Source organism: Dreissena polymorpha, chromosome 8 (assembly GCF_020536995.1).
Source record: "Dreissena polymorpha isolate Duluth1 chromosome 8, UMN_Dpol_1.0, whole genome shotgun sequence".
Classification (NCBI taxonomy): Eukaryota; Metazoa; Mollusca; class Bivalvia; order Myida; family Dreissenidae; genus Dreissena; species Dreissena polymorpha.
In genome coordinates, this window is record NC_068362.1 from 67,046,414 (window position 1) to 67,071,163 (window position 24,750).

At 35.5% G+C, this 24,750-nt stretch overlaps 2 protein-coding genes across 4 annotated transcripts in view; both read left to right on the plus strand.

The window, feature by feature from the left end:
* Nucleotides 1-24,713, plus strand: part of LOC127841514 (uncharacterized) — a 78,531-nt gene extending 53,818 nt beyond the window's left edge. For 2 of the 3 annotated variants that reach the window (XM_052370385.1, XM_052370387.1), the window contains 7 exons: nt 6,348-6,494; nt 7,339-7,467; nt 8,096-8,254; nt 13,882-14,008; nt 15,727-15,799; nt 18,876-19,551; nt 19,853-24,713. In XM_052370385.1, coding sequence (XP_052226345.1) covers nt 6,348-6,494; nt 7,339-7,467; nt 8,096-8,254; nt 13,882-14,008; nt 15,727-15,799; nt 18,876-19,551; nt 19,853-20,028 — 1,487 coding nt within the window. In that variant the 3' untranslated portion in view covers nt 20,029-24,713. The remainder of the gene's footprint in view (nt 1-6,347; nt 6,495-7,338; nt 7,468-8,095; nt 8,255-13,881; nt 14,009-15,726; nt 15,800-18,875; nt 19,552-19,852) is intronic. The other variant, XM_052370386.1, reaches the window with a different exon arrangement.
* LOC127841515 (uncharacterized) overlaps nt 1-24,750 on the plus strand; it is a 186,309-nt gene that overhangs the window by 141,286 nt on the left and 20,273 nt on the right. The gene's annotated exons all lie outside the window — the stretch shown is intronic.

Sequence of the window (24,750 nt, forward strand, 5' to 3'; positions counted from 1 at the left end):
CCTTATTTCATTTCCGCTTTTTTTTTCGAACAAATCAAACGAAACTCGTTGAAAAAAATGAGAACTAGGCATTCGATCTCAAAGGTGGATAAAAAGCGTTCATTGGTGACATCACATGTCTGCACATGTGTAGATACCGTTGTCAATATAATATATCACGTGTCACCTTCTAATAACATGTATAATGGCAATAAAGTGCATTGCTATCAGAGTAATAAAACACAGCACAAATTAGGCTTCATGCTGGGTTTTATTTCTCTTTAAGTAATGCAGATGAACCTCACTTCTGTATATTAATGACCTAGTAACTGATAAAACTATTTTAAAAAAACGTGAAATATTATGTGATAATCAGATCGATAACATAAACTATTTAAATCCGATAAAAATATATTATAATTGTCTTTGACAGTGTTGACGTTCAGTTGTTCGTGGTGACGACCGCATGCATTTATACATCTCTTACACATCTCAAGATCTCTTTTCGGCTTTGGAAATGATATAAATTAAATGTCACCCAACTTATCTTTCAGGATATCGATTGTCCGAGTTACATAGTCCCCATCGACACCGTTTCACCATTTTTAATCTACTTTTTTTAAAGAGGAAAACAAAAGAAACTCGCTAAAGTAAAAGTGAACCTATACACAGCTTGTCTAGAAAATAGCTGACAGTTCGTTGCTAACTAACGCGCCCGATTAATCGATCGCTGATTGGTAGATCAGTTCTTAGATAAGAACTTGATTGACAGGCGGCGTCATGTCAATTAAAGGAAAAGCTTATGAACACTCTATGGTCCACATTTATTGTCTTATCTTAATGAAACTTTGTTAGAACATTTTATACTTATAATCTTTTGACTGGGTTCAAAAGAGGGTAAAATAAACAAATGCATTAGGACAAGTTAAAGAAAAAGCTTGTTATCAGTTTCAAAGTTACATATAGGAGCAATCTTAATGAAAATTTATAAGAATATGTTCTAGTGAAGTCTGTCCCTTAAGTGTGATATGGTGTCAATCCATTAAAAAAAGCCATCTTTATAAAGGATACCAATGATTCAAACTGAACGTCAGTTTTTTTTTAGCTCACCTGATTGCTCAGGTGAGCTTTTGTGACCGGTCTTTGTCCGTCGTCTGTCCGTCCGTCAACATTTGTTCGTAAACACTCTAGAGGCCACATTTATTGTCCGATCTTCATGAAACTTGGTCAGAAGCTTTGTCCCAATGAAATATCGGTCGAGAGTGAAACTGGGTCGTGCCGGGTCAAAAACAGGTCACTAGGTCAAAAAACAAACAAACTTGTAAACAATGTAGAAGTCACATTTCATGCCCAATCTTCATGTAACTTTGTCAAAATGTTTGTCTTAATGATATATTGGTTGAGTTCAAAAGTGGGTCCGGTCCATTGAAAAACATGGCCGCCAGTGGGCCGGGCAGTTTTCCTTTTTTGGCTATAGAGAAACCTTGTAAACGCTCTAGAAGTCACAATTTTCTCTTTATTTGTTTATAGTGAAAACATGTGAACACTCTAGAAGTCACAATTTGGGCAAAATTTCATGAAATTTGGTCAAAACATTTGTTTCTTTGATATGAGAGTTGAGTTCCTAAATGGTTCCTGTCAGTTGAACAACATGGCTGCCGGGGGAGGGGGCAGTTTTCCTTATTTGGCTATAGAGAAACCTTGTAAACACTCTAGAAGTCACAATTTTTGCTTATCATCATGAAAGTTGGTCAAAACTTTGGTTCTATTGATATCTCGGACGAGTTCGAAAATGGTCCAGATCGGTGAAAAAGCATGGCTGCCAGGGGGTGGGGCAGTTTTCTCTAAAATCTCTATATGTATATAGTGAAAACATGTGAACAGTCTAGTTGTGATAAGCCATAATGTTAAAGAAAGATAACCTGTACATACTTTCTGTACATACTTTCTAATAGTTAACTCCCTTGTTTAACCTATGTATATAGTGAAAACATGTAAACACTCTAGAAGTCACATTTTTGGCCCAATTTTCATGAAATTCAGTCAGAACATTTTTTTCCTTTATATGTTCCGGTCAGTTGAATAACATGCCGTCAGGGGGGGGGGCTGTTTTCCTTATTTGGCTATGGAGAAACCTTGTAAACACTCTAGAAGTCACATTTTTTTGCCCAATCATCATGAAAGTTGGTCAAACATTGGTTTTATTGATATCTCGGACTAGTTGGAAAATGTCCAGATCGGTGAAAAAACATGGCCGCCAGTGGGCGGTGCATTTTTCTCTATATGTATAAGTGAAAACATGTGAACACTCTAGAAGTCACATTTTTGGCCCAATTTTCATGAAATTCGGTCAGAACATTTTTTTCCTGTATATGAGAGTTGAGTTCGAAAATTGTTCCGGTCAGTTGAATAACATGCCGCCAGGGGGGGGGGGGGGGCTGTTTTCCTTATTTGGCTATGGAGAAACCTTGTAAACACTCTAGAAGTCACATTTTTTGCCCAATCATCATGAAAGTTGGTCAAACATTGGTTTTATTGATATCTCGGACTAGTTGGAAAATGTCCATATCGGTGAAAAAACATGGCCGCCAGTGGGCGGTGCATTTTTCTCTATATGTATAAGTGAAAACGTGTGAACACTCTAGAAGTCACATTTTTTGGCCCAATTTTCATGAAATTTGGTCAGAACATTTGTTTTCTTGATAGGAGAGTTGAGTTCGAAAATGGTTCCAGTTAGTTGAATAACATGGCTGCCGGGGGGGCAGAAATTCCTTATTTGGCTATAGAGAAACCTTGTAAACACTCTAGAAGTGACAATGTTTGCCCAATCATCATGAAAGTTGGTGAAAACATTTGTTTAATTGACATCTCTGAAGTGTTCGAAAATGGTCCAGATCGGTGAAAAAACATGGCCGCCAGTGGGCGGGGCATTTTTCTCTATATGTTTATAGTGAAAACATGTGAACACTCTAGAAATCACATTTTTGGCCCAATTTTCATGAAATTTAGTCAGAACATTTGTTTCCTTGATAGGAGAGTTGAGTTCCAAAATGGTTCTGGTCAGTTGAATAACATGGCTGCCGGGGGGGGGCAGTTTTCCTTATTTGGCTATAGAGAAACCTTGTTAACACTCTAGAAGTCACAATTTTTGCCCAATCATCATGAAAGTTGGTGAAAACATTGGTTATATTGATATCTCGGACGAGTTTGAAAATGTCCAGATCGGTGAAAAAATATGGTCGCCAGGGGGTGGGGCAGTTTTCTCTAAAATCTCTATATGTATATAGTGAAAACATGTGAACAGTCTAGTTGTGATAAGCCATAATGTTAAAGAAAGATAACCTGTACATACTTTCTGTACATACTTTCTAATAGTTAACTCCCTTGTTTAACCTGCTGACTCATTTAGTTCACCTCTGGAATTTGTTAAACCCCTTGATTTCAAAACACTTAAAGGGTAAATACTTCAAATTGCATATTTTTCTAGTATAATGACATTTTTGGCTATGTTGTAATTTCTTGTGTAAATCTGTACTTATTGTTTTGTCACATTTGTTATCAGTTTGTAGCAAATTAATCTATAATGGGAACTATTACTGATAAGCCATCTTTGAGAAAACCCCTACAGAGTTCCACAGAGTTATATTACTAGGGTAAGGCAGCATTTTCACCTAACACCTTATCATGAAGGGAGAAATCCATAATTAATCCCTTGGCAATAAAACACTGGGGAGCAGAGTAATTTGTTATCTGCTTGTGAGATTATAACTGATAAGAAAGATGAAATGTGCTGTTTAGTGTTTTAATTTTCTGAGATCATGATATTATTCATTTGCAAATAATCTGATGAGAATGAAACAAATTACATGTTAAAGGATAATCTACTTGCACAAAATGTTGAATTATTCACTATATATTCCTAAGAAAGTAATCAGGTCATAATTATTTTTATTTTGTAAATTACAATTTAGCTACATATGAATTAATAATCAATAACACAATACATATTTGCAGTTTTATATTATAATAATTGTATGCAAATGTATTTATGAATAAAGCATAAAATTTGAATCTGACTGAAAAATAACAGTAGAGCTATTAATTAATTGATAAAGAGACTTTAAAAGGAATCACTTTTCCAGTTTATATTTATATTTTACTGAAAACATTCATATGAGTGTATTTTACTGAAAACATAGATATGAATAGACATGGATATGAATAATCTCCTTACTCAATATTGGATTGTAATGAGTTCACAGTATATAATGTTACTATTCCCTTCTGTTATATGATACAATATGTACAGAAAAGGTATAAAAATGGTTAATATAACCGGTCTAATATTCATAACAATGACGGTTTGAGATATTACACCTTCTTTTATATAAGAGTAATAGTTTAAACGGGCTTCTTTTTACATTCATTAAGGTATTTGCTGTATTTGTTCATTTTTAACGATGCTTAGATTCTTTAGACTTTGCTTGTACCTGTCCTTAATCTCTGTCATTGTTCTTCATTTTCCTAGTTCTTAGAATAAAAGTTATTTTTGTTAAAGCTGCTTTGGTTTTCACTCATAGATTAATTCTTTGAGAGTATTCAAGCGTATCTGACTGGACGCCTTTAGTTAATTGAATTACAACCAGTCAGTGGTGTCATCCTGAGTGGAAATTTAGCGTCCTTTAATTAGACTCGATAAATATTTCCGTATTACATAAGTGCTCACAAATTTACATAACTCGTAACCGTCCCGTGACCAGTTCACTTGCGTAAGCGAAGGAGACCGCACTACAACAGTTGTTTATAGTGAAACATTGTGAATACTTTTAGTCACATTTTTAGTTCAATCTGAATGGCACTTGCTGATCTTCACACATGGTGACAATCTTTATGAGCATAATATTTTTTGCTCATGGTGAACTTTTGTGATCAACTGTTGTCAATTGTCTGTCTTCCGTTGTGCGTCATTAATATTTGCCTGGTTATCACTGTAGAGGCCACATTTATTGTTGGATCTTTATGAAACTTTGTCAGAAGATTTGTCCCAATAATATCTTGGACAAGTTCAAAAATGGTTCCAGTCTGTTGAAAAACATGGTACCAGGAGGCCATTTATTGTTCATTCTTCATGAAACTTGGTTAGAACATTTGTTCAATTGATATCTTGGGCTGCAAAGAACAGGTCATTTCTTTTGATCTCAGGTGAGCGACTTTGGGCCTTTCAGGCCCTCTTTGTATATATTTATGACTATTTGCAAAAACAACACTGCTTTAAATGATAAGGGATGTTACTTCACATGCCTAAAGGAGAATATTTGACAACCCGTTCAACATGTAATCTTGTACTTTGTAGCTAGCAACCTGAACTGGTATCATTAGCAAAAACTTTGACCCGGATCCGCGGGTATTTTTTATGTCCCCCACTATAGTAGTGGGGGACATATTGTTTTTGCCCTGTCTGTTGGTCTGTCTGTTGGTCTGTTGGTCTGTCTGTTGGTCTGTCTGTTTGCGCCAACTTTAACATTTTGCAATAACTTTTGCTATATTGAAGATAGCAACTTCATATTTGGCATGCATGTGTATCTCATGAAGCTGCACATTTTGAGTGGTGAAAGGTCAAGGTCAAGGTCATCCTTCAAGGTCAGAGGTCAAATATATGTGGCCAAAATCGCTCATTTAATGAATACTTTTGCAATATTGAAGATAGCAACTTGATATTTGGCATGCATGTGTATCTCATGGAGCTGCACATTTTGAGTGGTGAAAGGTCAAGGTCAAGGTCATCCTTCAAGGTCAGAGGTCAATTATATGTGGCCAAAATGGCTCATTTTATGAATACTTTTGCAATATTGAAGATAGCAACTTGATATTTGGCATGCATGTGCATCTCATGGAGCTGCTCATTTTGAGTGGTGAAAGGTCAAGGTCAAGGTCAGAGGTCAAATATATGTGGCCCAAATCGCTTATTTTATTAATACTTTTGCAATATTGAAGATAGCAACTTGATATTTGGCATGCATGTGTATCTCATGGAGCTGCACATTTTGAGTGGTGAAAGGTCAAGGTCAAGGTCATCCTTCACAAGGTCAAGGTCATCCTACAATGTCAAACATCATATAGGGGGACATTGTGTTTCACAAACACATCTTGTTTGACCTGAGAATTTGGTTTTTTGTTTACCCCCTCTATGAATTACTATGTACAGATGGGTCTCAAGCAACAAAGTCAAGACACATTGTCATAGATAATTGCAATATGAATTTCATGATTATACCTTTGTTAATAAATTCTACTATTGAAAAAATGAAAAATACATTTGTGCTATGGTGTTAAAATTGTTGAGTGTTATTTTCTCCCATTTTCTGAAGATTTTCCTGGTGTTTACAAAGAGATTCACTCAAGTATGTTTGCAAAACTGTCCACAAAAGTTGTCTTAATGGTGACATCTACAGCTGTTATGAAACACCTGCCTCTGTCAACTGTTGTATTCCATGTTTCTTCAGGAATTGGGAAGGGTATGTATTAATTATATGATTTCCTTAAGTTTATGGTCAACATTTACAATAAAATTTCTTTTTTTGCTCATGATTTTGGATCAAGTAATAGTATTTTGCTTTTCATGGTTTTAAAATAAATCTTTTAAATAAATATTTGTATACCCCCCACAAACAAAGTTTGGGGTGGATTTACTTGGAATCATTCTGTTGGTCGGTTGGGTGTGCATTCGGTTGCTTTTATGCATTTAATGTTATAAGTTTGAAGTGAGAACCCTTCAGGAATTTCTCAAGTAACTATTTTTAAATTTATAAAATATGTTACAAACATGAAGAGTAGAATTGTAAGATATTGTTCATGCCCAATTAGCATGTTCCTGATTAATGTGCCCTTGAACCATTTTTTTATGGCTGAAGGCAAAGATTGTGTATGGACCTTCTTTAACATTTCTCATGCGATTAAATGTGTCATCATCATGGGGTGTAGATGTGCAAGGCACCATTTTCACATGCAGTTAACAATAAATGCCTGAGGAATATGTCTTTGAACCTGGGCATATTCATGAGTACTGTAAGTTTGTGGAGCTACTGCTACATTTCTCTAGGGATTGAATGTTAAATTTCAATATGTCATTGTCTTGAAGAGAAAATATGCATGGCAAAATGTTCATGATCTACTTATTCCTTTGTTATGTGTCCTGTAACTAAGGCATGGACATGGATACCATGATACTTGTGAGAAAGCAGTGGGAAATGAAGTCACTTTTGTGACAAAGTTAAAATTCAACTGCAAATCAATTTGCGGTGATATTGTCAGACATAACACAATGTAAGCAACTTCATTTTGACACACATTTTTTTTTAGAAGTATGTCTTGATAGAGGTTCAGGCTTAAACTTCACTTCAAAATACTCCAAAACTGAAGATGCTATAGATGAGTGTGTAAAAGCAACTGTTACAGATGTTGCATTTATGTTTGCAAATGGAAAACAGAGTATGTATTAGTATATTTATATAACCTATTTACCTGCAAAACAATTGCTTGTATGCATATCCATCAAAGAAGTTCAAATATCAGAGTTTTTTGTCAAGTGTTTTACTTACTGACATGATTTGTTCTCAACCGTGTGTTATGCTAGTTCCATGAGTCCAAAGTAATTGTTTTAACTGATAAGTACACAAATAATTTATGTTTTTATATGATTAAACATTACTTAAAAGTCTTAATGCACATTTATCACATAGAAAATATTATATTGTTGCAATTGGTATTTGATGAGCAAAGCATACAACATTGCCAAAATCTATCAGTTAAAGTATTTGTAAACCTTAACATCGTAATACTGTTATGTTAATTGTAATGTTTTTTTGTAAACTAATAAGGACAATAGTATTAAGCACTATTTGTATCACAGTTTGAGGTTTGAAAGCCAAATTCAATTAAATATATTTGAAGTTATTTTAAAATGGCATTTGTTCTAATAAGCATAAATGTGACATCATGTTTAACATATAATGTGAACATATATATGCCATTGACAAATTGCAATTTACTTCCATAAGTATGCACTTTGTTTATTTAATATAAAAATACATGAACATAACAGTTTCTTTAATTTCAGAAGCATCAGGCATCTTGAAACAAGAGTGTTTAGCAGTTGCAGATCATGTGTCAAGAGTTATTGGAAAGGCAGAATATTTACGAAGAGTAACCATTCTGGTACCTGATGTCCTCTTCATTGAAACATGCAAACAGCTTCTTGCTACAAATTCCTATTTTCGTGAGTATGATGTCTCTTAGACAATAACAAAACTCATATTTCATTCCACCTTTATTGTTTTTAGCTCGCCTTTGCATTTAATGCAGATGGTGAGCTTTTGGGACCCCCTTTTTTCCAACATCAGTTGTTAGTTGTCCATAAACTTTTCATTCAAACAACATATCCTTAACGATTGGGCAGTATTTATTATTACTTAACTGAAATGGTCCTTGAGTGATAAATCTTTGATCCTCTTTCACAGTTGTTTATATGTTTAAGGTATGCTTCATCTGAAGTCACCTGAGGTGAACATATATTTTTAAAATTAAAACTTTAAAATTTAATCTGAAGCTGAAAGGGGCAATGGTCAGGGGTTTAATGGATCACCTACTGAGTTTGTTCAAATCATGCCCCTGGTTAAAACTGGTTAATATGCTCCAGGGATACGTGATTTATATAGACTTATATTCAACAACTTGAAGGCCCCATTTTCCCCAAAATCGGTTGCCTTTGCCATTCCTAGTCGCTTAGTTCAGTTTTATGATTTTTTGTGTTTATGTAATTGAGGGTCTTGTCAATTAAGAGTGTTGTGTGTCATACTGTGTGGCTATTGGTTCCTTTAAATGAATAAGGCTAAGAGTTTAAATATTTGGTGTTAAACACTTTGTATAGTGGTCCTCTACAAACATTTTAAAACACGTCCCTGGGGTTGAAAATCCGACATTGAATCATTAAATCAAGAAATGACAATGAGTGTTTAAAGCTGCTAGGTTTTATCAAATACCATACATATTTCATATTGCATTGTGTGGTTGTCTTACAAAAGTTCATCAGATAGCTTTTCTTTGATGTATTGTGTGATGTCTGTCAAAAGGCTTGGGGATATCTCTTAATATGATTATAATGAAAACTTGGAAGGCATATATGCAACCATTTGCAAAACTCTCCTTCATCCCTTGACACATGTTCACCTATCTCTTAAATGATATGATACCCAGGTGAAAGAGCTTTAAACATATAATGATAATTATATCATAGGCTGTGCCTGCTGCATATTTAGATCAAGTGCTTAACAGGTTGGATCTGTTAATCCTCTCCATTGAAACTGTTTGCTTCATTAATTGCATGTTTGATGAGTAACTTTATGTAGTTGTCATCAGTATAGCGTGTTTACAAAAAATTAAGGGCACATCATTTCAATCGAATATATTCAAATAAAGTCGAAAACGCTGTTAATCATTTTACAAACCAAAAGTCAAAGAGGCTTCTTTTTTATATTAAATGTCTCAATGCTTTATATGACATTTAACGCAAAGGGTATATTTCTTCTTACATCTTTTATAAAAGAGTATTACAACTCTTTACATGGGCTGTATATAGTATGAAGAGTTGTATTTTCAGAATGGAGATAGGAGTGTCCTAAAATTGTGTTTGAATTATTAAAGTTTTAAGTGTGAAGTATATAACTAAGAATGTAAATGTTGTAATGTACCATCAGTGTTAGATTCACTAAGAATGAAGAGTACCAAGTGGGAAGAATACATTTTTAATTAGAATGTAAATAACAAATGGACAATATTGAGAGTTTTAGGAGGGGGGTAGCAGCTGGGGGGGGGGGGAGAGGAAGGGGTAGTAACTAATGCCGAGTGCCTGTGAACAAAATTGAGTTTTTGTTTTGCTGTTGCATTTTTATGCCCCCAGATCGAATGATCTGGGGTTTATTGTTTTTAGCTTGGCGTTTTCGGAGAAAACCCGAGGTATTGTCATAGCCAGCTAGTCGTGTCGTCCGCAGGCGTTGTGCTAAAAAATTTGACATTTTGCTCTAAAATTGAAGTGCTTCCACGTACAACTTTGAAACTAAATATGTAGATGCACCTTGATGAGTTATACATGCCACACCCATTTTTTGGGTCACTAGGTCAAAGATCAAGGTCTTTGTGACCTCTAAAAAAAAATCAGATTTAATTTATTAGCTCATCTATTTTTTGAAAATAAATTATGAGCTATTGTCATCTTCTTGGCGTCGGCGTCCGGTTAAGTTTTGCGTTTAGGTCCACTTTTCTCATAAAGTATCAATTCTATTGCATTCAAACTTGGTACACTTACTTACTATCATGAGGGGACTGGGCAGGCAAAGTTAGATAACGCTGGCTTGCATTTTGACAGAATTATGTGCCCTTTTTATTCTTAGGAAATTGAAAATTTTGGTTAAGTTTTGTGCTTAGGTCCATTTTATTCCTTAAGTATTAAAGCTATTGCTTTCGTACTTGCAATACTTACTAATTATCATAAGGGGACTGTGCAGGCAAAGTTATGTAACTCTGACTGGCATTTTGACAGAATTATTTGCCCTTTTTATACTTAGAAAATTGAAATTTTGGTTAAGTTTTGTGTTTAGGTCCACTTTTTTCCTAAAGTATCAAAGCTATTGCTTTCATACTTGCAACACTTATTAACTATCGTAAGGGGACTGTGCAGGCAAAGTTATTTACTCTGACTGTCATTTTTACGGAATAATGGGCCCTTTATACTTGAAAATTTGGTTAAGTTTTGTGTTTTGGTCCACTTTACCCCTAAAGTATCATAGATATTGCTTTCATACTTTGAACACTCGCAAACTATCATAAGGGGACAGTAAAGGACAAGTTGCATAACTCTGGTTGTCATTTTTATGGAATTATGGCCCTTTTTTGACTTTGAATATATGGTTACGTTTTGCGTTTAGATCCACTTTACTTCTAAAGTATCAAGGCTATTGCTTTCAAACTTCAAATACTTTCATGCTATCATGAGGGTACTGTACCTGGCAAGTTGAATTTTACCATGACCTTTGAATTTGACTCTCAAGGTCAAATTATTAAATTTTGCTAAAATTGCCATAACTTCTTTATTTACGATTAGATTTGATGATACTTTGACAAAACAACTCTTACCTGACATACCACAATAGACTCCACCCAAACCATCCCCCACGCCCCTACCCCCCCCCCCCCCCCCCCCCCCCGCCTGGAATTCCCCCCCCCCTCAATCCCCCCCATTTTTTTTTTTTAAAGATCATCTAATAAATGACCACCACACCCTCAAACTATACCTCCCGCCCCCCAAAATTAATTTTATTTCCCCCGGGAGGGTGTCATACAGCAGTTGAACTGTCCGTCAGTATGTCAGTCATTCTGTCCGTCTGTCCGAAAAAACTTTAAGATTGACCATAATTTTTTCACTATTGAAGATAGGAACTTGATATTTGGCACGCATGTGTATCTCATGGAGCTGCACATTTTGAGTGGTGTAAGGTCAAGGTCATCCTTCAAGGTCAAATTTATGGCGTCTGTTCTTCCGAAAACTTGAACATTGGCTATAACTTTTTCAATATTGAAGATAGCAACTTGATATTTGGCATGCATGTGTATCTTATGCAGCTGAACACTTTCAGTGGTGAAAGGTGAAGGTCAAGGTAATCCTTTAAGGTCAAATGTCAAATATATGGCGTCTGTCCTTCCGAAAACTTTAAAATTGGCCATAGCTTTTTTAATATTGAAGATAGCAACTTGATATTTGGCATGCATGTGTATCTCATGATGCTGTACATTTTGAGTGGTGGTCAAGGTCATCCTTCAAGGTAAAAAAAAAAATATAAAAAATTCAAAGCGGCATTCTCATAAAGCTGCACATTTTGAGTGGTGGAAGGTCAAGGTCATTCTTTAAGGTCAAGGTCATCCTTCGAGGTCAAAAGTATTTTTTTTTTATAAAATTCAAAGCGGCTTTCTCATGAAGCTGCACATTTTGAGTGGTCGAAGTTCAAGGTCAAGAACATTCTTCAAGGTCATGGTCATCCTTCAAGGTCAAAGATAAAAAAAATATAAAAAATTCAAAGCGGCGTTATCATGAAGCTGCACATTTTGAGTGGTGGAAGTTCAAGGTCAAGGTCATCCTTCAAGGTAAAAAAAAAATAATTTCAAAGTGGCGTTTTCATGAAACTGTACATTTCGAGTGGTGGAAGTTCAGGGTCAAGGTCATCCTTCAAGGTCAATGTCATCCTTCAAGGTCAAAGGTAATTTTTTTTTACAAAATTTCAAAGCGGCATTCTCATGAAGCTGCACATTTGAGTGGTGGAAGGGCAAGGTCAAGGTCATTCTTAAGGTCAAGGTCATCCTTCAAGGTCAAAGGTAAAAAAATAATAATTTCAAAGCGGCGTTATCATGAAGTTGCACATTTTTAGTGGTGGAAGTTCAAAGGTTAAGGTCATCCTTCAAGGTCAAGGTCATCCTTCAAGTTCAAAGGTCAAAAAAATTATTTCAAAGCGGCATCTTATTAAGCTGCGAATTTTGAGTGGTGGAAGTTCAAGGTCAAAGTCATCCTTCAAGGTCAAGGTCAACCTTCAAGGTCAAAGGTATTTTTTTTTACAAAATCTCAAAGCGGCGTCCTCATGAAGCTGCACATTTTGAGTGGTGGAAGTTCAAGGTAATGGTCATCCTTCAAGGTCAAAGGGAAAAAAAATAAATTAAAGCGGCGCAATAGGGGCATTGTGTATCTTACGAACACATCTCTTGTTTTTTTCAAACATTGTTAAAAAACACAAATGTTTTGTTTATGATTTTATTTTTGAATATTGTTTTTGCAATTTGTTTTGCATTTTTGGAAGATAATGTAATAAATGACCACACCCCCACACTATACATCCTTCTCCACTCCACCCCTCCTTCCTTTGTGAATGAGATTGAGATAGGTCCCAACACCTTTAAAAAGAAAAATAGATTAGCGGTCTTCACCCACAAGGCAGTGCTCTTGTTCAAAACTGCACACGCAGTCGAGCGTTGGCACCCGTTATGGGTGCTCTTGTTGGCCTTTCTGTCTGTGTGTCTGTCCAAAAACTTTACAGTGATCATAACATTTGCAATGTTGAAAATAGCAACTTGATATTTGGCATGCATGTGTATCTCATGGAGCTGCACATTTTGAGTGTTGAAAGGTCAAGGTCATCCTTCAAGGTCATAGGTCAAATATATGGCTTCAAAGTGGTGCAGTTGGGGGTATTATGTTTCTGACAAACACATCTCTTGTTTTTTAATTTATACAAGAAACATATCACATTCTTGATTGTTTTTTGTTTCTTCTCATATTTTCAATAAAAAAGTATTAAAAGGAACAGTTTAATGTGGAACTATTTTTTACCTGACTTAATCGGTAGTTATTTGGGCGTGAACATGTAGGAGGCCCAACCAGAATAATTATTTTGTTATGTCAATTAATCATTTGTCTTTGATAAAATGTGTCAACGGCATAAAATAACATGAAGCAGGATACATCAAATACATTGTTTGTGCTGAGATGGAGAAAATTTATCAGGTTTGCCTCGAAAAAGAAAAATAGGGCGAGCCCTATTTTCTTTTCTAAGCCTAATCAGATAAACTGTCTGCATCTTGGCACCAACCATGTATTCTCTATTTATTTGGTTTGTGGCAATTATACATTGTGTTGTAAATTGTATAATACAAAGACTAAGTACAGTTACTGGAATTTTACTGTTCTTGTGAGTACTTGAGAATTTTGCTGCACTCCTTTGCCCTTGTTAAAAGTGCCCTAAATGAGAATAAACCATGGTGTTTTCTTTAAGTTTCTAAAAATTTTACCGCTGATTTTAATTTCAGCTGGAATGGCTAGATGGACACAAACAGAATCGAATAATGTTGATGTAGCTTATAGGGTGTGTGCTATGGAAAAGGTACACACAGATACAGTTCAACATTATGCTAGTTTGGTCAATCCAGACCTAGGGTAAGATTTAAAGTAAATATTCAAACATAATAATTTCAACTGAAATTTTTGCTTGTTTGTTGCATTGTTAATCTTTGTTTAGGTTGATGTATAGTGCTTTGTTGATGCTTGCATTGGGTACTAAATTGTTAAACTTATGTTCGTAAAACAAAAAGTACACTCCTGACTTAGTAAATTTTTTTAAAATTATTATAAAGAGTTTAAAATGCATTTAAGCAACACTTTAGCAAAGATCTGTATAACAGACTGGGTTATATCTACATTTAAAATGCCAAAGCTTGCCTGATGTAGTGGTGGTAAATAGCTTTTTATCTACGCAAAAGGCAGAGGGATATAAAATTGGCGTTGTCTGTCAGTCTGTCTGTCTGTCACAAACAATTTCAGGGCTATACCTCAGAAACTATGTAAGATATCAACATAAAACTTAATTTGTGTATAGATATCAATTAGGAGAATTGACCTGCACAAGAACCACAACCCTGCACTTTTGAAAATAAGTGTCATTGCCCTTTGTATTTTTGTTTACCAATCAGGAGTAGTGTCATGCTTAAGAACCATTACCATTCACTTTCTTAATAGAGAGTTATTGTCCTTTGTTTTGTTTTTATGATGTAACTTTTTTCAAGTCTAAATCTCAGATACAAAAGAAGATTTCAACATGAAACTTAATGGGTGGGTAGATATCAATGGGAAAAAAGTGCCCTTCACAAAATCCAACACCGTACACTTTCTTAAATAAGAGTTATTGCCCTTTGTTTTTTTTTGTATGAAATAACTTTTCTAGGCTACATCTCAGAATAAACCGTATATCAAGGGATTTGCACCCATCCATAAGCAGGGGATATCAATTTGAATAAATTTGCTTGTTCTTCTAGGAATCAATACCCAAGCTTCATATTCAGTAGGGTGGCTTATAGCAGTTGAACTGTCCATCTGTCTATGTTCTGTTTCCGGAGCCTTTTCTGCATATTTAGCCGCCAATTTTTCACCTCTTATCAACACTGACCTTGCCACAGGGCTCACTTGGCATAGAATATACATTAATATACAAATAACTTACCTATTTCTAAAACCAAAGGTTGTCAGGTTTTGGTATTTGGTATTATATATTATACCTATATGCATTTTGTATGTGTTTATGTATATTCAAGGGCTGGTTGCTGTATAGCAAATTCACTGTTTCATTGTTTGGTCACACTGTTAACTTGTTTCATTATTGCAAATCCCCCAGCTGAGATCACTGTAGTATCAAAATGTGAATTCGGGTCAGCATTTCAGAGTCATAATATAATATTTGGGTCAATTTGAATCTTTGTCAAGTGTATTAAAAAATTATGTAACCTGATAATCAAATAGAACAACCTTGTAAGTACAATCAAAGGCCTTGGATGCATCAGTCGTGATTAAAATTTGTCTGAATGTTTATCTAGGCCAATATTAAATATGGATCAACTGATGATCAAACACTAGGTTTCCTGATTAAATTGTAACAAATAAAACGATTGTTACCACCCAATAAGCTCAAAAAACCACATTCATGATTCAATTTTCATATTTTATTCAGTGTTGATGAATTAAAAAGGAAAGTTGTATTGACAATATATGAGGATGATTCAAAGTTGGATAAACTGGGTAAAGAACTAGATCACCATTTAGCAGCAGTTTGCTGTGGTATGATTTGATTTAAGTGCTATTTCTAGTTTTAATACTTTTTGCAGAATTGGACCGGATTGTAGTTTAGATGATTACGACGTTGTTAATCACGATGAGACATGTGAATATCACCATGAGGTAAAATTAAAGATACACAAGTTAAAGTTTTTAAAACCAAATGTATGTATATTTTTATGCCCCCCTTCGAAGAAGAGGGGGTATATTGCTTTGCTCATGTCAGTATGTCGGTCGGTCTGTCGGTCCGTCCACCAGGTGGTTGTCAGATGATAACTCAAGAACGCTTGGGCCTAGGATCATGAAACTTCATAGGTACATTGATCATGACTTGCAGATGACCCCTATTGATTTTGAAATCACTAGGTCAAAGGTCAAGGTCACAGTGACTCGAAATAGTAAAATGGTTTTTGAATGATAACTCAAGAATGCATACGCGGCCAACAGGGCAAACTCTGAACAATATTACTGAAGCAACTGGTGTGTAATCCTAAATCTATAATTATCAGTCCAATGAAACATCATCCTTTTAGTAAAATACAGTGGATCAGTAAAAATATTATCAGAATACCGGGGTATGAGATTTTTTGTATATTTTGTATATTAAATATTGTGTTAATGTTTAATTTTGTTGATTAATATAAATATAAGCAGGACAGGGGAGGTAATACACTATTATATCTTTGTTATATACAGGGGAAACAAATGCAATAAGTTTAAATTTCATGTTTTATAAATAGAGGAAATGTGTTCATGTCAGTGTGAGATCATTTTTTCATGTAATAAATTACCACACCCCACATTAAACCCCCCTCTCACCCCCCTCCCCCCCCACCCCCCCTACCCCCACCCCCCCCATTTTTTTTAAACATCTAATAAATAACCCAACCCACATTATACCCCCCCCTCTCACTCCCCCCTACCCCCCTACCCCCCCACCCCCAATTTTTTTTAAACATCTAATAAATTACCACACCCCACATTATACCCCCTCTCACTCCCCCCTACCCCCCCCCCCCCCTACCCCCCCCCCTACCCACCCCCCCATCCCCCCCAATCTTTTTTTTAAGCATCTAATAAATTACCCCACCCCACATTATTACCCCCTCTCGTCCCCCAACCCCCCTACCCCCCATCCCCCACCCCCCCACCCCTCCCAATTTTTTTTTTAAACATCTTATACAGAGCTACAGATAAGCTTTTTGGGGTAATTGGGTAATACCCTTCAAAATAAGAATGAATTGGGTAATGGAAAACGTGATTGGGTATCCAAAAGTATGATACCCGCTCATATAAAAAATAATTGGGTATTTGTACCAAAACAAACAACTGAATTGGGTAATTGCAATAAAACATGAATAAAGCATCTCATAACCGTACCTACATAAAGTCACTGTTATGTATTCAATTGCAGTAGTATAGGTTGTTCCATCTTTCTGCTACCAGATTCAACAATCTGAAGCCAATGGAATTTCTCAACCTACTCATCGAATGTGTTTCTACTTGTTTTTGTTCCAATATGGGCCAGTACTTTCGTTTTGGAAACACAACACACCCCATCATAGGGGGCTGGAATGGTGTTTGAATAGTATAATATAGTGTATTTTGACCGAAAATGCCATAAACCAAAATTAAATATAATAATAGTAACACGGGTTTCAACTCAATTTTTTTTTATTTTCTGACAGCCATCAGAGTCCGGTTGCATTGCCAAAAAAATAAAACATATCAATAATGTCATTAACTATACCCTTTGCAATTGTTTTAGATTTGGATTTATTTACCACGACACAGGAATCTATATGTTGTTTTTTTTGTATTTTTTGCGGAACTTTTCGTCTGCTTCGAGATGCCATTTTGTTTGAATCGCACGTGTTATCATCTAAACGATTGGTAAATACGTTACCAGATAAAACAAGCGCTTGTCGATTAAGAATCGAGTCAAAACGGCCAAAACAAAACGGGATTTTTCATTACGCATATAAGGCGGCTCGAATTGGGTATCGGCGATTTGTTTTGCGTATCAGTACGCACAGATTTTGAAAAAATTGCGTATCCGACTCTTTTTGATTGCGTATTTACGCAAATACGCAGCTTATCTGTAGCTCTGATCTTATAAATTACCACACCCCACATAATATCCCCCTCTCATCCCCCCTACCCCCTACCCCCCCCACCCCACCACCCCCCCTCAATTTTTTTTTAAACATCTAATAAATTACCACACCCCACATTATACTTCCCTCTCACTCCCCCTACCCCCCCCCACTTCCCCCCCCCCACTCCCCCCCGCCCCCACTTCCCCCCAATTTTATTTTTTTTAAACATCTCATAAATTACCCCACCCCACATAATTACCCCCTCTCACCCCCACTCCCCCCCCACCCCCCCAACACCCCCCAATTATTTTTTTTTAAACATCTTATAAATTACCACACCCCACATTATACCCGCTCTCACCCCTCACTACCCCCCCACCCCCCCCCACCGCCCCCCCAATTTTTTTTAACATCTAATAAATTACCACACCCCACATTATACCCCCTCTCACTCCCCCCTTCCCCCCACCCCCCATCCCCCCAATTTTTTTTTAAACATCTAATAAATAACCACACCCCACATTATTACCCCCTCTTATCCCCAACCCCCCTACCCCCCCCACCCCCCCCCCCCCCCAAAAAAAATAATTTTTTTTTAAACATCTTATAAATTACCACACCCCACATTATACCCCCCTCTCACTCCCCCTTGATCATGACTGGCAGATGACCCCTATTGATTTTCAGGTCACTAGGTCAAAGGTCAAGGTCACAGTGACTCGAAATAGTACAATGGTTTCCGGATAATAAATTACATTACGTCAAAGGTCAAGGTCACAGTGACAAAAAACGTATTCACACAATGGCTGCCACTACAACTGACAGCCCATATGTGGGGCATGCATGTTTTACAAACAGCCCTTGTTTTTATTTCATATGATTTTGTTGGAACATACTCAAGAATAAAATTTAAGGTGTGCATGTTGTTCTTGCTGTCAATTCTATAGAGGTTGATAGTATTGTTGTTTGTTTTATTTACAAATACATGCACATGGAATAGAAGTTTAAGATTGGCTTCAATAGAAAAGGCTTTTTGCAGAAAAGTATATACCATTTTAAGTTTTTGGTTAGAATGATTATTGACTTTTTTTTATTTGTAGGAAGTAACAGCAGTTATAAACGAGGCGATTATCAAGTATTTAAAAGACCACGGTGACCTTGAGAAATGGATTTTAGCCGTTCAAAAGACATACAAACTGCACGTTTCGTCGGATAAAACAATATTCATTGTTGGTGGTGGACTCCAAGACATGGAATCCTTTGAAACGTATTTAATGTCTGACTTTCCTAACTTTCCACAGGATGCATTGCCCAAAATGAAATACGACAATCCTTACCAGAAAGAAAACAAGGCTGCAGTGGACAAAAACAACAAAGACAATCTCAAGGAATCGGTGGAGTTTTGCTTTGGAGATATATCAGTTTCAGTTTGTCAGGGGGACATAACGGATAGTACTAACGATTGCATTATCTCACCAACACATCGATACATACTTAAAACGTTTGGTGTAGCGTATAGCCTTCTAGAAAAGGGAGGAGTTTTGTATGAGGACTCGTGCAGAGAAATGGATAAACAGGGAAAAATTGACGTTACACAGTGTCGTGTAACAGCTAGTGGAAACCTTAAATGTAAGAATGTTATTCACGTCGGCATTCCCAATTTCGATCAAGTTTGTGTTAAACGCCTTAATCAGTTGGAAGAGGCTGTTTTCAATTGCTTAGTAACTGCAGAATCACATGGACTCAACAGTGTAGCCATCCCAGCAATTGGAACAGGTACATCTATCATAAAAATGTTAAAAATGATTTTGTGAAACAAAATGCCGTTTTAGGGTGGGCTGGAATCGCATTTAATGCCAGACGGACGAAGATCAAGGTTAATGTTACTAACAAAATTTATTACATGTTGCCACCAAGCTTGGGTGTGCACCGGTATTTAAGCTCATATACTGTGATATGTTGTGAAAATGGATTCTTGGCATTGCCATGTTTACCAATAATTGTAAGCTACTAATCTTAGCCATATTTTGTCTGATAGTGATTATGCTTAATCTTGTATTTATAAACCATTTTTCAGGAGTCGGAAACCTGACTGCTGAACATTGCGCCCAAGAAATCTTCAGAGCAGTAAACCGGTTTGGGAAAAACAATCGTTTAATTAATTATATATCAATTGTTCTCTTGCATGAAAACATGGTACAACCTTTTCTTAAAGTGTTTAAAGGTGAGAAGAGTGTTCCCATGATATTTTAACTTCTTGTTTGAATGCAAGGTCTCATTTAATTAAACACTTTTGAGCGTACATTTTATTTGACCAGAGTGTTGCTTGTAGGACCAACACCAAAATTGTTTCCAGATAACTTTGTTAAGCCAAGATAGATTTTAAAATAACTTGGTGGACATTATGAGCATGACAGTTAAGTGTAACAACCAGGCCTCTTGGTGCATAGTTTAGAAAACATGAAATAAGGTCAATGGCATTATATAAAAGGTTTTATAATCACTGTTGGCAAGAACAAAACATTGCCAGATGCATATCTTTTGACAAAGATTAATTAATAGTCAAACGCCTTGTAGTTTTATGCATGATTTATCAAAGTTTCATGTGCACAACTCTAGTTTAAGGTAATATAAATGTAACAATCCAAGATCAAATTAACGGATGTGACCAGCATTTAATATATTGACAATAATCATAATCAGAGTCAGAATCATTTGCAATGCCCGGTTGATGTTATATTGCAAGGTCCAGACATAGTCTTTATCATGAAAATGTCTCGCATGTACTGGCCAAAGTTTGAAGCAATTTGATCTGGAGTGTCTTTTAGCAACAACTTATTCCCTTGGACAAAGATAAACATATCGATTCATGACCAGATGTCAAATATAAGACATCTCTATATACTTGATCACATTTTTCATGAAAAAAGAAGTATTCATTATGTTTTCTATATTTCGTCTTTTGAAATATTCGCTTTTTTTAATCATACATGTTTAGCTCACCTGAGCACAATGTGCTTTTGTGATCGCCTTTTGTCCGTTGTGCTGCGTCAACATTTGCCTTGTTTACACCATAGAGGCTACATTAATTGTCCAATCTTCATACAAGTTGGTCAGAAGATTGGTCTCAATGATATCTTGGATGAGTTAGTAAATAGTTACGTATCCTTGAAAAACACGACTGCCAAGGGCCGTAGCATTTTCCTTATATGGCTAAATATGGCTATAGTAAAACCTTGTAAACACTCTAGAGGCCACATTTATTGTCTAATCTCCATTAAACTTCGTCAGAAGGTTCAACCCAATAATATCCTGGATGAGTTCGAAAATGATGCCAGATGGTTGAAAAACATGGCCATTTGTTGTTCATTCTACATGAAACTTGGTTAGAACAATTGTTTTATTGACAGCGGGGCATTTGTCCTAATATGGCTATAGTAAAATCTTGTTAACACTGTAGAGGCCACATTTATTGTCCGATCATCATGAAACTTAGTCAAAAGATTTGTCCTAATGATATCTTGAACAAGTTTGAAAATTGTTCGGGTTGGTAAAAAACATCGCACCGCTCTAGATGCCACATTTATTGTCAGACCATCATGAAACTTTGTCAGAATATTTGTCCCATTGAAATCTTAGATGAGTTGAAAAATAGTTACGGTTGGTTGAAAAAATTGTTCTAATGATATTTTGGACGAGTTGAACAATTGGTCCAGTTGGTTGAAAAACATGGCCGCCAGGGGGCGGGGCATTTTTTCTTCTATGGCTATTGTAAAAACTTGTTAACACTCTTTAAGTCACATTTTTTTCCAATCTACATGAAACTTAGTCAGAATATTTGTTTTAATGATATTTTGGATGTGTACGAACATGTATCCAGTCTGTTGAAAAACATTGCCGCCAGGGTGTTGACATTTCATGAAAGTTGGTAAGAACATTTGTTCTAATGACATCTTGGACTGCACAGAACAGGTCAGTTCCTTTGAATCTCAGGTGAGCGACTTTGAGCCTTGCATGCCCTCTTGTATTGAGCTTGTGGCATGGTATTACTATGCTGTGTGAATAAAGGGTTATTTTACAAATATTCGAAATATTAACAAACCCTAACTATGCTTTAAAAAATATTATAACAGTTGTAACCTCTTTTTGTTGACTGTTTATGTTATTGTTACGGTAAGCATATTTTCTTTTATCACAAATGGGCACAACTTATTAATGATTGTCTTTTCTGCTCGCCATTTGTCCGTTGTTTGGCTTCGGGCGTGCGTCGTCAACTTTTGCCCTGTGAAAGCCCAACTATGTTGTAAAATCTTCATGAAATGTGATCATAGCTTTTATTATATTTATATCTCGGCCGGATTTTGAACAGGATTATGTATAGCTTAGTCCCTTCGTGAAATTGAAGAACAAATCCGCTGGGCACGCTCGAAGTAGCATTTTCACCAACTCGTCATGGTTCTTAAACATATCTCTCCGGTCTTTTGAAAAGCATGGCCGTTATGGGGCGCGGTGGTCTTTTGTATGTAGCCGATTTAAAATACTTATTCTGGTCAGTTGTTAAAACATTGCCTTCCTGTGGAGGGGTGTTTTTCCTCATAATGCTTTTGTGAAACGTTGTGAAAAAAGTCACATTATTTGGCCAATGTTCATTAAAACAAGTTTAACAATGCTCCGGTCCGTTGAAAAACACTTTCCTTTCCAGCATATTGCATAAATTAAATTTTGTGAACACTTATAATTAACGTTTTTGGTTTAATCATAATACAATTTGTAAAGATATTTGTTCAATTGATATGTCGTTCGAAGCTGGGTTTTTTTCGTTGAAAAACATGGCTGCACTGATGGCGGGGTAACTTTCCTTATATGGATGTAGTGAAACCTTGTACTAAACACTAAACGAAATTTTTATTTAGCAATTCATCATGAAACTTGTTCAGAACATTTGCCCCTATGGTTACCTTATTTAGGGTTATATTTGAGGCAAGTCTTGCCAATGACAGGGTGAGAATTTTCAGCGGAAATCAGCGGACTGTTAAGTTTTCGGGACCATTTGAGATATCGATGTAAATTCGAGGAGACAATTTTACCGGGGTAGGACGGTAACACCAAATACTATTTTTGTCGTTCACCATCGTCCATTATGTAGTCGTTTTACTTAACTATCCGATTCGCGTTGAGTATTTTTTTAAAAGGATGATGCATCTTTTATTCCGCTCGTCCAATCATGCTTCGCGTCTTTTGTACGTTTATCCAGGTACATGTATGTATATTAGAATTAGATTAATATATATTAATATGATATAAGATACATGGTTTATCACATCGATTCACGTGGTGGATTTCAGTTACAGAATTCGAAATGTTTAGCTGAAACATAATGGTATACAATTAAAAGAAGCAAACACAGACACAGAATGTGATAAATCTATACACAAATAATTTCAAATTCAAATGGCATGTAACAATAAAATACTGTAAAATAATTAGTTAAGACACGCGAAAGGTTCCTTTATGTAATGATTATGTCAAAATGAATTCAGCTCGAATTGCGATGTGCAAACTTTTCCATAAACGAATCAATTATGGAAATCGCGTTCTATATTCTTTTAAAGAAGGGTTAATTTGTTGACATATTTAAAAATGTCATTTAATTTCCCGCGACGATATCCGAGCATTTACGAGCGAACGCGCGGACCTAATAGAAAGCACAGGCAAGTGCGCTACAAATTAAAGATAAAAGATCAAATATCCATAAACACAGTTATTTATTGCCCCGCACACACTTTCATGTGTGCACGCTGTGTTTTTTTTCTTGCCGATTCGCTAAAGGCAGGACGTCCTCGCTTGAGCACCGATTATAAAGAAGAATGATTATCATGAGAACTACCGGTACGTCGTGCTTACGACGATGCCCGAAGCAAATCTCGCGTTCGCTCGTAAGTGTTCGGTCATCGTTGCGGGAAATTCACATGACACACACACAAAATGATAACGAGCATTTTGTATCTCGTTAAATATATGTTTCTAGACCACATCTACCGTTGAAATTTGGGATTTTGGTACAAGGAACACTGATTTTGTATGAATTAACTTAGTTTAGGGAAATATTCGTTAATTTTGCGTGTTAGTGGGGCTTTAATTAATAAAAAAAAGTATTAAAAAAACAACTGCTGTATGACATATTGAATATAAACATAATTTACATATACATTTGATGTTTGTCTATTACTATGTTTTTTTATAAATTATATTATTACTAATAGACTGTTGTATCATCAATGATCCATCTTTGTATTATGTATTATGTAATATTATGTACTATATATTTTTCCGCCAAACGACGTTACGTTATTGTATGACGTTGACGACACTTCCTTTGTATTTGTTTATAATAATGTTCTACTGATGAAGGCTATGGCCGAAACATGTTTAGTACCTAAGACATTTTAATAAACAGTGACGTGTTTGTACGATTTTTTAAATTTTATTAATGGGGCTTTAAATAACACTTATGTTACGTGAATATGTATTAAAACTAATTAATAAATAACACACAAGTGTTGAAAAGAACGTAAATACAAATTAACGCAATCGACGACAAGAACACGTAAGTTATATCGATGCGATAATAGATTATTCAAGTATATTATTTAGGATCGTATTTCTTATAACAAAAACTCGATTAATGTATATACATACAGTATTTATTTATAAACAGATGGGTAAATATACAATATATTGTCTCCAATAATTGTAACAGCTGTATTTACATATAAAAATTTTGTCATCTTCTAAATCAAAGTCATTACAACATAAACAATAACGTCGATTTCATGTTATTCTTAAAGGCTCATAAAAGGTGATGATCCGTAATTATTACCGATTTTTTAAAATATTTTTGCATATTTTATTTATAAAGGTTATCAAAAAACAATATATATATATATATATATATATATATATATATATATATAT